This window comes from Numida meleagris, chromosome 12, assembly GCF_002078875.1.
Source record: "Numida meleagris isolate 19003 breed g44 Domestic line chromosome 12, NumMel1.0, whole genome shotgun sequence".
NCBI classification, from domain to species: Eukaryota; Metazoa; Chordata; class Aves; order Galliformes; family Numididae; genus Numida; species Numida meleagris.
In genome coordinates, this window is record NC_034420.1 from 15434793 (window position 1) to 15453256 (window position 18464).

The 18464-nt window shown below is 47.1% G+C and overlaps 2 protein-coding genes across 7 annotated transcripts in view; one reads left to right on the forward strand and one right to left on the reverse strand.

Annotated features, from left to right (window-relative positions):
• Positions 117 to 9037, forward strand: SKP1 (S-phase kinase associated protein 1). Its single transcript, XM_021410483.1, has 6 exons — positions 117 to 254; positions 2735 to 2831; positions 4778 to 4851; positions 6094 to 6237; positions 6907 to 7047; positions 7815 to 9037. Exons 2-6 carry the CDS (start codon positions 2735 to 2737, stop codon positions 7848 to 7850), a joined length of 492 nt encoding a protein of 163 aa, XP_021266158.1. The 5' UTR covers positions 117 to 254; the 3' UTR covers positions 7851 to 9037.
• TCF7 (transcription factor 7) overlaps positions 10688 to 18464 on the reverse strand; it is a 58680-nt gene continuing 50903 nt past the window's right edge. For 5 of the 6 annotated variants that reach the window (XM_021410474.1, XM_021410472.1, XM_021410476.1 and 2 more), the window contains 2 exons: positions 18123 to 18171; positions 14028 to 14245 (listed from right to left, as the gene is read on the reverse strand). In XM_021410474.1, the coding sequence (XP_021266149.1) occupies positions 14166 to 14245; positions 18123 to 18171 (129 nt within the window). In that variant the 3' untranslated portion in view covers positions 14028 to 14165. Of the gene's footprint in view, positions 14246 to 16772; positions 16846 to 18122; positions 18172 to 18464 lie in introns of all 6 variants that reach the window. The other variant, XM_021410477.1, reaches the window with a different exon arrangement.

Below are 18464 nucleotides of genomic sequence, written 5' to 3' on the forward strand. Positions count from 1 at the left end.
TCTATTCCAGTGGACGCGGCTAAGGGGCTTTTCGTACCACAGCTGCTCTCGGCGCGGTTTGGGAGCGAGAAGCGGAGAGCTTAGTTCAGGCGCTCGCCGCGGGCAGCCCGGCGGTTGCGAGGCAGCGAGAGGCGGGGTCCTTCTCCCCTCCCCCCGCGCCCCTCCCCCCGATAAAGCCGCCGCCGCAGTCGGGCCCCGAGCGCCGCCGCTACCAGGTCCCGTCAGCGCCCGTTGGACATCGCCTGCGCCTCACGGTGAGGCCTCCGCGGGCGGGAGGGGCTGAGGCCAAGCGAGAAGCGGCACCCGAGGCGGCCCTCGGTCGGGCTGAGCTGTGGGACTGGGCCGCGGGGCCGCGGGCCCGGCTGGGGGCGGGCGGAGGACGGCCTTGAGGCCGCGGGGCACCTGAAGGGGGAACGGGACAGGAGCCGGGACGGGGCCGCGCTGTTCTCGGTGCTGCGGAGCCTTCTGGGGGGGGACTGTGAGGAGAAACGCTGCGCTGTAAACAAGGCGGGGCCTCCTCCCGGAGCTCCTTCCCGCTCACCTGGCGGGGCCCGGCCCGGGGCCGTCCCGAGCGGCGGTGAGGGCAGAGCGCTGCCCGCGGGCTGCTGCACGGCGCTGCTGTGTGCGGGCCTGGCCCCTGAGCGGCCCCTCCTCCCCCCAGCTGTGCTGATTCGGGGGGGGGCTTTTCGGGTCTGTTTAGTCACAGCGGTACTGTTCCCTGGGGCCTCCAGCGTGCAGAGCTCTATTACAGCTAAAATGGATTGAAATGTAACAGATAACGATGTTTGAATACGTAGTGTACTGCTTTATCGCTGGTAGTGCTTAAGCTAACTTGATTTCACCTGTTTAAGACTCATAACAAACGGGTACAGCCCATGGTAGAAGCAGGTGTGGGTGATGCAGCAGCCTGGAGGCAGGCAGATATTCCTGCCACACTCGCTCAGACAGCATCCCCGGCTCTGCTGTGCAGCATTATGTAATCCCAGGCACAGGCAGGGGGTTGGGAGCTGCTGTATGGAGCTGGGCTTGTGCTCGAGCGCTTTCAGCCCAGTGCTGCAACAACAGATGCATTAAATGCAAAGTGTATGCCTTGGTATTCCTTCCCCTTTCCCCCTCCTTCAGAACGTGTTCAAGCTACGGTGTGGTATTGTGCTTTAATCCTCACCTGATTTTTGTGTTTATATATACGTGTTTATCTTTGGTCCGGCTGTGACTGTGTCCCTGCAAAACTCCAATTGTAATTAGAAGTGGCCCTGTCATATAGGGTTACATTGCTGTGTGAACATTAACTAGCTGCTTGCTCTGCCAAATGGAAATTAAAGCAATGAGGACTTCGGGCTGCTGTGGACTGCTTAATAACATACTCTGGCTGGCCTTCATTGGCCTTGGTTATTGCAGTGCTGTCAGGCTCAGCCATATTGATGAGCTATGGAAGGCATTTGGAAAAAGGATAATGTATGTCTGCTCCAAGTGGTGCAGCTGGTTCAGTTTTGGTATTTCAGGTACTACTGCAAGGAGTCAGCATGCTTAGGTGGTAAACTTGGCTGGGAAGTGCACCTGGAAATGGATTGAAGTGAATTTGAAATTAAATGTATTTGAAATTCGTTGTCTCTAGGGTTTTCCTCTAGAACAACTTGCAGGCTGCGTTTACACGTATGTGCTGTAGGTATTTTCAAGCAGTTATCTTGAGGAGGAAAATGGGTTTTGCAATGGCCTGCTGCAAACCAATGTTTTGAATGGTGAAGGAATGCATCCTACGACTTTAAGAACTGAATAATCAATTTCTGCAGTCAGGTTTGTTGTGTCTTTCAGGTCCCTTCATTTAAGTATCTCTGCAGACCTCAAGCACGGCTTCAGACAGAAGCTGTAATTTGGTAGCTACTGTATCAAGTACGTTACTTCTGGCTTTGAGTTAAGCATATGAAAAGATGTTGTTTTTAAGTGTTATTTATTAGTGGAATCTTCCAAGTCTGCAGCTTGCGTTGCAGGCCTTATCAGTGTTTGAAAAACTTGCTGAAAATACTTAGTCATCTTACTCTTTTCCTAATGTTAACAGAGTGCTGATGCAACTTCCTACTCTGTAAGAGCAGTGTTAGGAGCCGATAGCGTTCCTTGCAGTGGTACATTGCCTTTTCAGGCTCTTCAGAATGCAAAGCACTTTCTGAAGGAAGCATTTGATCCTGAGTAATCCGGTCTGTTTGACTCTGTTTGGAGCGAGGGAGAGTCAGAGTGGAGCGTGTCTGGAGGTTCCTTCTGATTTATGCTTTGTTGTTCTGTTCCAGGCGCTATCGCTTGAAAACTCCGTGTGGGATTTGCCTTCAGTCGAACGGTTACAGTGAGCAGTGGTTGGATTTGAAGACAAACAGTGTTCTGGAATTGTTGTTGAAAGGCTGTTTCAGGAGAAAGATAGCTCTAGTGTTGTAATGTATTTAAAAACAAATCCATTGATTGGTAGATAGCGCTTTTGTTTATTTTGCTTTCAACTTATGGAAAAAAAAACAGGTTCCTTCTATTTTAGATGATTGGTAGGTGTATTTGTATCAATCCTTCTTCAGCATCAGGATTAATGAACTTAGGATTGTTGATTTAAGCAGCAAATAATTGAAGTGTGTTGTTAGTGACGCAGCGCTGTTCAGAAGCAATATAAATAGCGGAGGTAACCTCCATCTTTGAATCAGCTGAACTTGTAACATCGGTTGAATATTGTCTGAAAATAACTGTCCTTCTCTTATAGATGCCTTCAATTAAGCTGCAGAGTTCAGATGGAGAGATCTTTGAAGTTGATGTTGAAATTGCAAAACAGTCTGTAACCATAAAGACTATGCTGGAAGGTAAGAATGTGAAGCTGAGGTAGCAGTGTATTCAGGAGTGCTCTTGGGCAGGATTTGTGACCAAGGGAGACAGCCTGGTACCATGCTGGGGAGGAACGCCTTGCTGTCTCCTGTCAGAACAGCTGGAGCAATTGCTAGTGCAGCTTGAGCAGTGTTTGGGGTAAATATGCTCTCTCAAACCTTGAACTGCAGTCCTCTTCTTAAAAGCAGTTCCCAGCAGGCTGGTAAAATAAGTCCCCCACTGCTTTGCCTACAGCTTTCTTCAATTTTGTAAAAGTCAGGCAAAGTTAAGTTTTAATAGATACTTTTAATATATACTAAAAGCAAAGCTTTTCCTTTAATCGTGCAAGTCATTGTTGCTCTGTAATGGTCTTTTCTTAAATGGAGAAGGAAAACATAAACGGATGCAATGAATGAACAGTTGAAAGGAGATCTGGATTGTGAATTTACACCGTTCAATTATTTGGTAAATACTTGGTTCTGATCTCATGCTGACGTGAATTCGAAACAAAAGAACTCGTGGTGGGGGAGGGGGAGTTGCCAGATGGCTGAGATACAGAGCAAACTGTGTCTGATCTGGTGCAAATCCTCATTGTTTACTGTTTTCTTTCTAGTTCTGGGGCGTATTCACAAATTAACTTAGAAAATATCTTTTTGTAGATGTAGTTAAAATGAAGTCCTTGGCTGTAGATCTTTGGCTGGTTGTGACTCCTCATACATAAGAACAATAACAGATGAGGTTGAAATACAGCAACCATTGGGCTGCTTTAGTTCTGATGAGATGCTTTCAGACATGACAAGCAACATGAGCAGGAAACAGCCATCAGTGGGAGTACATTAGGGAACATAATTCCTCAATTTTCTCACGCGCAGCCTGTGTCTCTGGCAGTGTTAGGGACATTCAGGTATTGATGAAAATTGCCCGTAGTGAAGGTATTGTAAGCTGGGCACCATCAGCTGGGCTCCTGCTGATCTGACCAAGACCCAGTCTGCTAACCAGCACAGAGAAAAGGCGTTCTGCTGTTCAGGTGTTTAAGCACCAGCCGTTAATACACACTGCTTTGTCTGTTTGATGTGAATGAAGGGGAGGAGGAGGTAAGAAGTGGAGTTAATCAGGCATCATGAAACTGAACTACTGATTTTTGTGATAACAGACCAAACTCCAGGTTTGGAGGGGTGGGGGTGAGTTGAGCAGAGCTGACTGATGGTGGGGTACTTCTTGAGTTACTTCCCCGTGCCAGCAGCTTTGGACAGAGCACTTGATGACATCTTACACCAATATCTGTTACTGTGTTCAAAGTATGCATTTGGAGTTTCCAGTAATTGATAACACATGCACTACCCTATAATATCAGTATTTTGCTTTCAGAATCTATGAAGTTAGTTATTCCAAACAACAAGTAATATAATTGATATCCCACTAAAGACAGTAGTTGACTTGCCTAAATACAACAGCTTCAGTATTTACTGCTCCTATGCAAGACAAAACATGGTCTGTACTTACCACGATAGGTCTAAGTTCTTATCTAAGAAATGGGAGATCTTATTTGCAACAATTTGGTTTAACTTGTGGATTGAAAATGGTAAACATTCATAAATGTCTTTTGATTCTTAAACATTCTATTCCCAGAACACTAAACTATGACTTTGGCTGTGACAAGTAACTGGCTTAATAGATTGTGCATGCTGGAAGCATGTCAGCATCTCTTTGGAGGCAGCACTATTAAGCTGCTTAGCTTACAGTTAGTGGAACCTAGCATGTATAATGCAGCCGTGCCTCTGCAAAACCACACTGCAATTTCTGCCTTAACTTAGAGATCATTTGATTTGCTACTTGTCTGTTCAGCCCCAGTACTGTTAAGAGTAGTGGAGGATTGATGAAGCAGCCCCATTGGGAGAACAAAGCTTTCAGGCTGCTGATTGCTAAGTCATCTTTCCATTTGTAGACTTGGGCATGGATGATGAAGGCGATGATGACCCAGTCCCTCTTCCAAATGTCAATGCAGCTATTTTAAAAAAGGTAAGGTACTGAGGAGTGGTTGTGTTGTGTATCAGTAATGAAATATGAAATTAATGCCGGAGTTAAACATTGCTATTAAGAATATTTTTCATGTGTTGGCTACAAGTGTAGTGCCATTATGAGGTGCATGAGCACAGTTTATCTGAGAACTGGGGTGAGGCTGACAGCTAATGGCTGGAGACTTAAGGGAGTGACCTTCTGGAATGGCAGCTGGAGGCCGGGCAGGGTTCCTAGGGCATAGGGATGGTGCTGGACATCTGTGCTTTCTGCTATCTCATGGCTTTAAAGCATGGATTGTAACTGGGTTTTGTGAGCTGAGGTGGCTCTTCATGAGTTCAAAGTGTAAGGAGAAAGACAAACAGGCAGGCAGTGGGGGGTCACTGTCAGTGAGCGTTTTGTACAGGTGCTCTGCCTGTGTAGCAGTTATAACACTTAAAAGACACTGCACACGTGGTGTTAAACCTATGAATAGACTGATTATTGTTGGGTCAAATGAGAAAAGTTTTTTAAAAAAAATGTTGCTGTATCTTGAGATGTTTTTTACTCTGAAGTAGAAAACTTTGGGCCAAAATAAATGCTGCCCTGTGTTGGGATAAGTACAGGGTTACCAATTATTTCCTAGTGAAGGTGTACATAGGTAGCTTCAGACTTTGGAGATCTTTTCAGTTGGCAGAATGGAACAGGGTTTTACTCATAGCAGATAGTTACTTTCAGTTATCTAGATGATGAAAGAGGTTTTTGTTTGTTAAAAAAACAATAAAGCAATTCTATCTTGGGAACCTGCAAGCATTTGCCAGGTGAACTTTGCACTGTGGTGACTCTGTCCTATTGGTAGCTATTAAGTACTCGTCTACACTCTTACCCTGTGTAGTATTCTGCTTAGTAGAATTATTCTTCAAACAGTTCCAGCTCCTCAAAATGAGGTTTATGTTTCTTCTGTACAGTCCTGTGTGTGTTAGCAAGGATTTATTGTTAACTTTGACAGCTAGGAGCTGCCTCCTAGAATCCTGAGAATTTAATTGACTAGCTGCTGTCTCATTTGAGCTTCTTGAAGACTGGTGGGTTCCAGGACTGGGGATTAGTTCTTCTAAGAGGAAAATATGAGACGATGAAACATGTTCATATGATTCTAATATCAATCCAGAGGGAAAAGTACATTTCTTCTAAAACAAAGTTATGGTAGAGTTGGGGCCTAATGGGAAAGTCACTTGGATAAAAATTTAATATCCAAACTGTAATTAGGTGATTCAGTGGTGCACCCATCACAAAGATGATCCGCCTCCTCCCGAGGATGATGAGAACAAAGAGAAAAGAACGGATGACATCCCTGTGTGGGATCAAGAATTTCTGAAAGTAGACCAAGGAACACTGTTTGAACTTATCCTGGTAAGCATGTTCCAGAAGCATAATGGCCACTCCTGCACAGTGACCTCTGTCTGTTTATCAAATAAGTCTTGATGCTTCTTGAGTAACTTCTTAATGGAGGGAATGTGGGTAGGGCAGCTAGTTCCAGCAGTGACTGCTGGGTGAAATTGGTGAATGGCAGATGCTTGTTAACATAATGCTAGGTGCCAATTTATGTTTGCTCATCTATCAGTTCCTTTACTTGTCTGTAGTTGTGGACCTACAGCTGTGTTTTTTCACTCTTGTAGCTTTTGAGCCTTGGCTGAGGGCTTATTGCTTTAAATGGAGTTTTGGAGATCTGCATAAATATAAATTAAAAAAAGAAACTAGATTAGTACCTTATATGAGACTTCAACCCAGTAGTTCCTGTCTTAGCTAGCTAACAGCACTTAAGTGTTTAAGATCTCAGATGTGTGCAAGGCTCTGAAAGCCTCGTATAAAAGAAGGGGATGGGGCTTTCATGGTAGAAATGACTCCTGTTTGGCAAGTAAACTTCAGGTAGTTAATTCAAGGTTCTAGCTAGAAGCTTCTCAAAGTGATTTGGCTCTTTGTGGTTACAAATTCTACAATGCTGGAAGCAAAACTTTAGTAGTACATCTACAGAGGCACAGAATTGATCTGAAAGCTTTAAATTTGGAAACTGTTTTACAGGCTGCAAATTACTTGGACATCAAAGGTTTGCTTGATGTCACATGCAAGACAGTTGCAAACATGATCAAGGGGAAAACTCCAGAAGAAATTCGCAAGACATTCAATATTAAGAATGACTTCACTGAAGAGGAAGAAGCACAGGTACTTGATCTGGGTTTAATTATAATTTAGCTGTTTTTCTGCTGAATTAACATGTGATGCTTCGTAATTTCATAGTGTGTGATGCAGCTGACTTGTTATTTACAAAAAATGTAAACTAATGCATTAACTGCTCATAATTGGATTGCTACTACGAGAAGACTTTTCAGTGTCCATTGTGCTGGCAGCGCATTACTTGAAGGAAGGTCAAAAAAGCACCTTGACTTCCTGGCTTAAAGGTGGTAAGAAAGAATGTAGGATTGCTTATGACAGCCTTAGATTGCTGTTTTGGAGTTGTAGTAACAGTGCTGATGTATTTTTGCTTTGGCTAGGAAGCGAAGATGCTCAGCTTGCTGACTTCAATTTGCAAATTCATTAGTGTTATGACTTGAACAACAAATGAGGTGCAAAATGTCTAAGCTGGGAGAGATGAGACCAGGCTGCCTTGTTTAAATACAAAGGCAATGATGTGTATGCTTTAATGTATCTTCAGTTGGTCTGTTGTGAAACAGGCAGTTTGTTTAAGCCAGTCCATTAGTTTTACTTGGTGAAACAATGCAGTTTTGATCAGGTGTAGATATGAGGACTTGCTTAATTTATAGGGATAAACAGGTAAATTTGGGAGTCTTGGTAATTACAAACTGTGCATGAGGAAGGGAAGCTGTTTCCAAGCTTATGCCTTTCTACAGTAAGTAATCCTGAATGCTTATGGGAGCTTGGCTTCACCTTGAGCTCCTGAAGCTCACTGCATCACTGCAATGTTCTTTCAGGTACGCAAGGAGAACCAGTGGTGTGAAGAGAAGTGAAGCATTGTGCCTGACACTCGAACACTGTAAGGATTGTTCCAAATACTAGTTGCACTGCTCTGTTCATAATTGTTAATATTAGACAAATGCAGCAGCAAATGAAGTTGTGTTAGCAGGATATTGTTCCCTTTGCATGTGTAGTGGTTTTTTTTTGAGTATAAATTTAAATCTGCGTTTTTACTAGTGTAATGGGATGTCTTTTTACTTTACTCTGCAATGAATAAAACTGAACTAAGTGTGGATTCTGTATGGAAAGTAGCACTTAAGGTTGTCATTTTCATTATGCTCTTTTTAACTGTTCCACGTCCAGTTACGATCTTGAGCATTGACTCCACCATTGTAAATAAAACCACCTTTGCTTTCTTCCTCAGGAAGAACAAAACACTTATTTACAGGGTATTGATGGCTTCAGAAAGGAAGAATAAATGTGTCTTGGGGAGCTACATAAAGTTTAAAAAAAGAAATTGGATTTCCTACAAAAACATTGCGGAAAAAAATTAGTGTTGAAGCTCTATACTTTCAAGATGGTTCTTGTTCTGCATTTAAAAAAATCTGTCCACTTCCTTGCCCTGTTAGTCTTGCCCCATAGGCTAGTGACAGATGTGACCTAGAGCTAAGCAAGCTTCTGGCAGCAGACTGGGCAGGCTTCAGCCATGTCTTGCAGCTCTGCCTCTCGCTGGCAGCAGGTGGAACGTGTGCTGCTTTATGCACAGGACAGGTGTTCTTATACTTTTTTTCTTGCTAAAAGTGGAATCCAGGTTTGACCAAAAAAGACTGACATTACCAAAGTTAATATTATCGACCTGTGCATGCCGTTAGTGGCTGTTTTTTAGGCAATTTTAAACTGCCCTTGTGATGTAGCTCTTTACAACATGGTTTTCATGTACCCACGGGAGATCTTTTTGCCTATGTATGTGATACTTCTGCTTGTAGAGACTTAATTATTGCATACAAAGCTAATGGAATATTGAGCTTGACTTCTTTGGACAAAGCCACTTGCAACTAGTTAAACAGTAACTGGTTTCCTGATTTTTATTTTAATTTTTTTTTACAGTTCCCTTATAGGGAGTAGGGGATGGTTTTGTGGTAGATCTTTGAGGTGTGCTCTTAGCTTGTATTGCATTCCATTCTCTGTATAAATCTTAGAGTAGAATGAACCTTAATAAACATACTTATCTCACTTTAAATATCAGTGTTTCACTTCTGAATTAATAAAGGGCTTTTCAACTTTTATTTACAAACGGGTCTAATTGTTTGTAACCAGACAGCCTGTCACTGAGAGAACGAGTAATAGCACTGAGGGAGTGCTTAACTGAATAAAATCTTCATCTGTTTTAAATGATTAGAATGCAAGCTGCCGGTCAGTCACAGTCAGTGACTCCTCAAATTAAGACTGAGGCTAAATCCAGATGGATTTTTTTGATGGCTTACCGGCTTTTAGGTAATCTTGCTTTGATGTAACCATTAATGAAAGCATTCATAACTTGTTCTAAAGCAGCACTCAGATCCATGCTCTGGAGGCAGCTGCTGGTCAGATATGCTTATTCATAAGTCTGCTGGGCCTGCTTTGTGCTGCTGGTAGCATTGTCAGTGGGATGAAATGCTCCAGTGTTACAGATTGGGATGTTCGAAGCCTGCCAAGCATCCTGTATTGTAACAATACGACTCTGTTAAAGTGCTGCTAGTGAAAAGCTGCTGCTAACAGTTCTTGTAGTTCAGTGTTCAGCTCACCCTGGATTCTTACAAGAAACAAATCCATCTCTGTGCATGAAGTTAGTGTTCAGGATACACTGCTTTCATCCTTGGAGCGACAATTCTAGTACGGAAGCTGTAGCAGTGCTCAATGGCAAAGCCTACAAATGCTTCCTTGAGGTGCTGGGCAGCAGCTGCTGCCTCGTGTGGTGCCTCCCTGTGCTGTAAGATGAGGAGGAGACAGAGGCAGTTTGTCTTCCTTGTTGCCTTCTACATTGTTTGCGTAAAGCACTTAGGGCAAGAATTGCTAATTCTTAGAACAGCTTGCCTAAGAAATAACCCTTTGTGGTCAAATGCTTGAATGGTGAAGTAAATGGCTTTGGATTTTCTGCTCCAGAATCGTGCCAGTTGGCTGTTGGTATGGGTAGCTTGCCCAAAACTGATGCTGCTGTGGCAGTATGGCGTAGTATGCAGAAGGGCTGGCTTTGTGCTCACAGCATTATGTAGCTGTGACAAATCCTGATGTTCATCAGGAATTGCACTCATTAGGAATCCATACCACTTACTTTCCCCGGTTGAAATTCCCCTGTAGTACTGGCTGAGGCTTCATCCCGATTCTGTAGCTGCCTGACACATACGTCAGCGTGAGAAAACACCTGTTTTAATCTGATGGTACAAGCTGTGGAGAAGGAGCGTCTGCACGAGGATGCTGTGGGATGGCTTGGGTGCAGTACAGCTGCTGCACGGGTTTTCTTCTTCAGCAGAACCCGCCGGTGGCTCCTGTGTCAGCAGGCAGCTGGCTGCGTGCCTTGGAGTTCTTGAAAGGCAGACACGGGCCGCTTTCCCATTGCTCAATGCTGTGTTAATGATTAACTTGTATGGTGCTGCACAAATAGTTCTGTCCCAAGTCACGGCCTCCCCAGGGATCGCTCTTCTTGGCTGAAGTGATGGAGCAGTGGGTGCCATTGGGGGGAGGAAGTCCTCAGTAGCGATCATCTCATGGGGAAGAAAGTGTTCTTCCTTCCTTATGGCTTACAGTGTCAGCCTTACCTACTGAAGACTACTGGAAATTATGCTAAGATGTTTAAACATGGAAGTAGAAGAAAAACTCCTTCAGTTTAGGAAATGATGAATTGACACTTGGATAGCATTATAACTTCCAGTGGCCTATTTTGAATAGCCAGGCTGGCAATTACTTTATTTATAAAGCTATAAACATATTTTGAACACAAAAGCCGAAAAATACAAACTTGGTGAAGTAAAAAAAATTACAACAAATGATGGCTAATCATTGGACAAATGAAAGTACAGCTGCAAAACATTTATCCCTGCTACATACGTACAGTGGTTTCACTTGGTTTAATGAAGTGGTATTTCCATGGCTTCTACATTCAGACTGGTTTCAGGAATTCAAATGTGTATTTCAAGAAAAGTTGAAATTGCTGTAAAAACTAAAGAAAAAAAAAATCCTTTCTGCGATTAAAAACTTAAGGGCCAAGTTTTCCTTCTGCTAAAAAAGCACGTTAACACAAAATAGTAACACTTCATATAGCATTGCTAAAGATTGTTTTTGGCATCAGTAACAGTAACTGTTTTGGCATTGTGAGCCGTAGGGCATGGAACAGAAGTCGGTCAGCTCGCTGTTCTGTCTCAGAAACGGGCAGCTCAGAGGTCTCATTCTTACACGTTTTGGGAAAGGAAATATGTTTTCTCAGGTACCAGCACACCGTGTGGATATTCTGAGCTTACGCTGCGGTAGCTGAAGCCACAGGGTGAGGTTGGGCTCTGCACGGAGCGAGCAGAGCATAAGGCCAAAATGATGCTGTGCTGGTGAGAGCTGCTCGGGAGCATCGGTCAGAAGGCGCGGGCCTGCTCCCTGGCTGTGGGAATGGCCATGGCACAGGAGCGGATGCACAAGGGAGGGCTCCTGGAGAAGGGGAGGGCAGGTTTCACCAGGGAGGTTGTGCAGGAGTTGGGTGGAAGAGCAGTGGGAGAGGAGGCTGTCACACGGGGGGGTCTGAGCCCGGTCAGCGTGCCCTGAGCAAGGCGGGCAGCCCGGACACCGTGCAGGGGCTACGAGCAGCCTTGAAGTAAAGGGAAGTCCTGATGAGTTCTGAAATGAATGACGGCTGTTTAGTGCTACTCGGTCCTCGATCACAATATGCAGTTTAATACTGGTCAGGACTTTCCCTTAAATTTCCTCTGGTGTTATTTAGACAGGTCTGGTTTTTCTTTGTACCTGTCTTTGCTGCTAAGTTACGTTTCATCCAACCATGAAACACCGCTCGGGAATTGCGTTGTGCCAGCCTTACAGCCAGCTCCAGGTGGCTGATTCATCACCTGTGGCTTTTACAGTAGTTGTCACTTCTACAGCACCTTACATCACAGGGTCTCAAAGTGAAGGATGGTGAGCTGAGGCATAGCTTTTTTTTATTTTTAAGGTTTGTATATATACGTATAGTCATAAGAAGAGCCTATGTCAGGTCTGGGAATGGCTGGCTGAGTTCCTGTGCTCAGCACTGACCGTGCTGTTGTCTAAGCTTGCTGCAGTAATGTCACAGTGAGCAGATGGGGCGTTCATCCCGTGCTGCATCGCGCACTGCCAGGGCGCGCTTCTCTCTGGGCTCACACAGCTCTGTGAGGTCTGCACGCAGCTTTCAGCCAGTGCTACTGACGTTACACTGACACAGAAGAGGAAGAAAGCAACAGGTGCAGGTCTCCTAAGCTAAAACCTACGCTACTAGAAGCGAAAGTACCTAAGTTAAGGGAACAAAACCCCAAGATGCTCTATGGACTAATCACTTGTCTTTTTTTTTTTTTTTTTTAATTTTCAGTCTTTGATGCATAGACTTGTTTAAAAAGTTGAGTCCAATGTAAAAAATGAGGGTTTTTGTTTTAAGAAAAAAAATATAAAAATATTTTTTTTTTTTACATTATAAAGGTCATCTTAAATTTCTTGCGGTTCTACAATAATATTACTACATCATTTGTATCCAGTACTCCAAAACCTATTCTGTAAAGTAGAAAAAAATAGACCCCTCTCTCCCTCTTTCTGTGGTGTTCTTTTCTCTTCAGCAGTCTAAAATACATTTCTTTCAAGCAGGAAAAAATACGCAGCGGCCCAGATTCTGGTTTGTGTGACAGGTGTGTAAACGTAGAGTAGATCGATGCATTTGGTTAACTTAGGGCTTACTTCAGTTTATGGAGATCAGAATCTGTCCGCAGATCAATGTATAAATAAAATACCAGGAACTGGTAAATATTTTTAAGCTGGAGAGAATGCCGTAACGTTTGCCCTCGGCGCGAGGCTCGAGGGAGATCTCTTAGAAAAAGCTAGGATACGTTCTTTAAAAAGTCAGACACCAAATCAGCAAGAAACGTTTGGGATCTTGCAGCGGGTAAGTACAGACTGCAAGCAGAGGGCAGGGCAGGGCGCTGCTGCTCCGGGCTGCACAGTGGGGAGAGCGTGGGGCTCAGCTCCCACCTGCAGCCCGGCCCCAGCCCGACCGGGAGCTGGAGCGCAGCACCCCGAGTGCCTCAGCTGGGCTGTACGGCTCCGAGCGTGCTGGCCCTGTGCTCCTCGTGTGTGTGCTGGTGCAGAGTTCAATGGAGGCTTTCTGAGGCTTTTCCCAGCCCGTTGCATGGGAATTCTGGCTGAATCTGCAACAACCGAAGCACAACAGCAGGGGAGACCCTGCACCGGACTGACTGGGGAGCAATCCTCCGCCGAGCCGTACGCTAGTGGGATTCAACGTGTCTGCACAGAGACTAGTACCTGTAAACAGTACCTTCCTGTTCTCAAACAAGAAGTTTAAATACATCTCATTTGTTTAAATATTTCATTTCTCTATCGTCCAGGCAGATCAGAAAGCTAGCATCGCTACATTTCGTTTTCAGACACAAGGGCTTGTACAAAAGGCTCCTATTCCAGCTTTTCCAGCTCTGTGGTATAACAGCTACAGGAGGACTACAGCTTAAAGCAGCTCAGAAGGCGGGACACGGAAGCCAGTGTTAGATTTAGAGCACCTACCACCTACTGCAGCAAGCTGGGGAGTCTGCCTTTGCTTTCTGCCACACTCATAGGTAATGCAGTAAAAAAAAAAAAGAAAAACCCCAAACAAACAAAAAAAGCAGCACAGGGCAGGGACAAAAGGCTTGTTTACTCATCAGCACTTCAAATTTTGGCAAGTATTTTTTTAACCTTCTTAAGAATCACTTTGCTATCTTTAACCGCCACCCTCCCCCCCCAAAGAATCAAATGCGTTTTCCAGCATCCTCCAATCGTTCTGTTGCCTAACTTTGCAAGTTTTGCCGTGAAATAGGGAATTGGGATGGGCCTCTGGTCCTTTTCAGTGGGAGAGCAAAGTGCCCGGTGTCTCAGCAAACACGGCTGGGCGTGGGACTATGTCCCCGTGGAAGCCACGCTGCGGGCCGAGGGCTCCGTGGGGGCGGGAGAGCACCCGGCGCTGGGTCTGGAGGAGCAGGCAGCAGCTGTGATGTGAGCGGAGACGGGGAGGGGGTCGGTGTGTTCTCTGTGTGCGGAGTCTGCGGGGGCTGCAAGCTTGTCTGAAGGGAAAGCAGAGGATATGCATTGGAGTGCATCCAGGGGAGAGGGAGGGGAGTCTATAGCACTTCCATCGGAAGAAACTGGGCTGGCACAGCGTCCTTCTCCTTGTAAGTACCGAATGCACTTCTTTTTCCTCCTATGAACAGTGAAGAGAGTTATCTGTAAACAGAGGGTGAATTCACAGTCACACACAAAGCGCCGAGCAGCGTGCTGTGCGGGCATGGGGCACGCAGCTGGTTCTGCGGGTGGCTGGGTGCGTTCAGCACAAATCCCCAGCGGGGGCATCTGCCGTCTGCACGGGACGTGTACGTGCGCGTCCCGCAGGGCGGCAGCGCCGTCCCGCCGCGCCCGCAAGGGGGCGCCATAACAGCGGCGGCGGCAGCGCTCCGGCCTCGCAGGCATCCGTGCCCCTGCGGGCTGCGACAGCCCCTGCAACCACGGAGCGGTGCCGGGTCGGGCAGCGCCACGACGCTGCGCTCCGGATCATGTGTTGGCTTTCCTCCTAAGGCAAAGCAAATCGACCTAAACTCTTCAGAGCGTTTCTGCCCGTGGCACGTTTCCTACCCCGGCCCTAGCCTTGTGTGCAGCATGTTGTCTGCTCAGCTCCTTTCCTCTGCTGCAAAAGCCTCTGATCTCTGCTTATCCAGAAAGCCATCCACGGCTTCCCTGGGCTGACGTGTCTGCTGTGATCTGTCCCTTTGGAAGCTGAGACAGGAGTACAAAATGCAACACAGACACATGCGGGAGAGGAAGCTCTGGCAGCAGCATGTGCATGGCCCTGCAGGCAGGGTTCTGCTGGTAATGGTTTACCTGCAGAAGCACCCAGCTGGGGGCAATGACTCCCAGTATCCCTCACATCGCTTGCTCTGCATCCTCTGCAGCAGCTCAGGGAAGTTCCAAACCACAGAGCTCTGAGGATGTCACCTAACAGCGGTGAGGGAGCAATTCCCTGCTCGAGGCGCTGGTAACGACATCCCAGCTCCAAGAGCCGAAGAGAACACCTGCCTCCTGTCAGCTCCCTGCCTCAGCTCAGGAAAACAGATCAAATGGAGAACTCGCTGATTGGGCACACACCTTTCTTTGATCTTACTAACGAAAAACTACACAGTGTTATCCCAGAATACGCATTAACTAGCCCAGTATTGAACATGACTTTGCACTGGATGTGAACTAGAGAAATGGCATTACTGCCGTCAGCGGCAGCGGTAGCTGGGGTGACCCCATTAACATGGTATGAAACATGACAGCAGCGCTGAAAGGAGCGTGGAACGCTACAGGGGCTGCAGCCTCCCAGAGCAGCCAAAGCCCGGGATGAGCTGTGTTTCCTACAGCCAATTCAGGAGTAACTGCAGGATGGAGAGTCTCCATGAGCTCCTTGTTAGGATGATAGAAACCTATCAACTGATTCATCAACTCATTGATTCCAGCTGATTTAAAATGATGGAAAAGCAGCAGATTTGATCCTAAAGCAAGCCTGCGTGGCTCCTATGCAGCTAGAAGGATGTATCCCTGTCCTTCAGGAACTACAGCACCCGGCAGCATTTTGTCCTGGTGGAAGGGTGAAACCTCCAGCCGGGAACACCCGTTTTTCACTGGTTCCTGTCCTCCTGTGGAGTGGGAACCTCAGGTGGGAGCTGCTCTCCACAGGTGTCAGCGACCACTGCAGGCAGGACAGAAGCCCTTGAACTGGCAGCAGTACGTTAGCACAGGCAATTGCAGAAAAGAGGGGACTAAGTAGTGTTCGAGAGGCAAAAGTTAAATAAAAAAGCGTGCTAAGGTCTACGAACTCAGCAGGCCGTGTTAACTGGAAGCAAAGCAGAGGGTTAGCGCTGAAGCTGAATTAGGAGAGTTCACATGAAGTCATAGAATCGGAATTGTTTGGGTTGGAAGGGACCTTCAAGGCCATCTGGTCCCATTCCCTGCAATGAGCAGGGACACCCACAGCTCCACCATTGCTCAGAGCCCCCCCGGCCTGACCTGGGCTGTCTGCAGGGACAGGGAAACCTAAACCTAAGGTTTCCTAAGCTAAACCTCCTTGCTCATGCCCAGGGCTCCACGATCTGCCCGGTCTGGGAGGCACTGGTCCTCAGTCAGCCAACATCAACCAGCTCCTGGTGACCCAGCACTGCTGGGAATCTGCTCCAGGATTCGGATTTGGCCAGACTAAATGATTTTCCTCGCTTCAAGCTGCAATAAGCGCATTCATTCTGGGGTCATGCCCTAGAAGCCCAAGGTGTGGAATGTTCGCAAACCAGCTCATTGCTTGGGGTTTTCCCACCCCATGCTGGGTGCTGCAAACCAACAAGGTGCACCTTGAAATAAATGGTTAGCTCTAGGATAAGTAGGAGAAACCTCAGGAAAATTAGGAAAGACCTTCACTACTCACAACTGGCCCTCGAGGGGTGTTTGTAAACGGGTGGAAAGCCCCACACCACGGTCACAGAGGCAGACCTGGAAATAAGCTCTTAACACCAGGGATGCTCATGTGCCAACGACCACACGGAGCATCACGTGGACACTGCCCATGGCAGCTCAGGGACAACAGCCACCGCAGGTGCCCAGAGAGAGCCCCTCAGGAGCGTCCCTGGCGTGCAGAGGAGCAGAGAGCAGTGCCAGACCCGCAGCCCAGGAGAACCCCGCGAGGTGGAGATGCTGATACACACCTGCACGGGCCGCACCAGTCCGTTTGTTGGTTGAGGCCAAAGCGAGCTCTGCATTTCTTAGGAGAGGCAGGATCTGAACACAGAAGCATGCGTGGCGGAGAATGGGCAAGGCAGAGGCACAAAGAGGAGGAGGAGCAGGAGGAAGAAAAGAGGCAACATCATTTCAGCCGCTTAACACACCACTAACAGACTACAATCCCAAGTTTTGTTTCTGCAACAGAATGGTGGTGGCACCATTTCTCCTGTAAAAAAAGTGACTGTTAGGGGAAAAAAAAAAAATAATAAAAAAAAATCAGTGATCGCAGCGGGGGAAGGGGGTTGGGAAGCAGCACCCAGCTGGGCTGCGGGATGCGCGGGCACTACTGGGAAATTCACATCTTTTTGTGACACCTCCACGCTCCTTAAGGCTGGGAAAGCTGCCAGGTGACAGAGCTGCTGCCTGCAGTGCTCCTTACCCGCTCCCCGCAGCGCCTGACCGGGTGCCAGCGAGCGGGCTGCGGGCAGGAGAGAAGAGAGGAAACATTGCAGAAGTGCTGGAAAGCGGAGGTGGCAGCAGGGAGAGCAGCCCCGGCCGCCCAGCTCTGCCCTGTGTCCCCGCAGCCCCCGGCTTTGCCTCCAGGCACATGCTGCTGTTCCAGTCCTGGTGCAGCACTGGAGAAAGGCACCTTCCTGCCTGGGCTCACCAGCAGCAGCGTGTGCTGTCGGGCACCATCAGCGATGCTCTCCATCCACAGAGGGTGAAATGAGTATTTTTCTATCACACACGTGAGCTGTATATCTACCTGAATAGATACACACTACATATACACCGAAATGCTTGCATTCTCAACGTCCTAGGCACCGAATGCCATCAGCAGCATGAACTAAACCAAAGCCATTACCGGGACATATTTTTGGAGCTGCTTTTTACAGACAGCTCCAAGGGGGCATCCTACAGCAATTAACGAGATCGCCGGAGCTGTGTGAGCTGAGCTGTGCTGCAGGGCTCTGCTGTGATCCCAGCAATCCCAGCAGCTGAGCCAGGGCTGGTCCCAGCTCACAGCCAGCCAAGGGATGGCCCGGGGCACTCCGCAGGGGGCACTCACCTGGATGCTCTGCATAATTAGCGATATTATATACATGCAAATAAGCACTTGCCAATATCTCATTTTATCAGTTTCCATCAACTACTCACGTTCTAATTCAAACTCATCTATGAAAAACTCTCAAGAAATGCACGGTTCACGGGTTAAGATCGGGAGAATAAAAGAAAACACAGCAAAGCGTGGTGAAACAGCAACTGTGTGGGATCATCCACTCCAAACAAAACCAAGGTGACCGCCACCAAGGGCTCAGCACCGCAGGATTTACCTGAGTTGGAGTCCTGTTGCTTTTCCCGTGTCCGTCTCTTCTTTTTCCCCTAGGAAAGCCAAGGAGAAGCCCATCAGTCCGTGCTCCCAGGGCTGGGGGATGGATGGGGCCTTGGGCAGAGCCGGTCTGGGCTCTGGGAAGCAGACCCAGGGAAGTCCCAAGGCCACCACCGGGGTCACTGTGCCCAGATCCAGCACCGCAGGCACTAGGGCTCATCCAAGAGCTCTGCACATCTGCAGGAACTCAGAGATGGAGCCACATCTCTGCTACCACCCCGCTGCCTTCTCAGCTTTCCTCCCCCAGCTGAGCCCCCCGCTTACACTGCAGCCTGCCTAAAAAGTT

Bases quoted from the DNA above. Each gene is read 5' to 3' on its own strand.
- SKP1 (XM_021410483.1), top strand. From the start codon at position 2,735: ATGCCTTCAATTAAGCTGCAGAGTTCAGATGGAGAGATCTTTGAAGTT. The intron at 2,832-4,777 runs GTAAGAATGTGA...TTCCATTTGTAG, and splicing joins CATAAAGACTATGCTGGAAG to ACTTGGGCATGGATGATGAA. The intron at 6,238-6,906 runs GTAAGCATGTTC...ACTGTTTTACAG, and splicing joins CACTGTTTGAACTTATCCTG to GCTGCAAATTACTTGGACAT.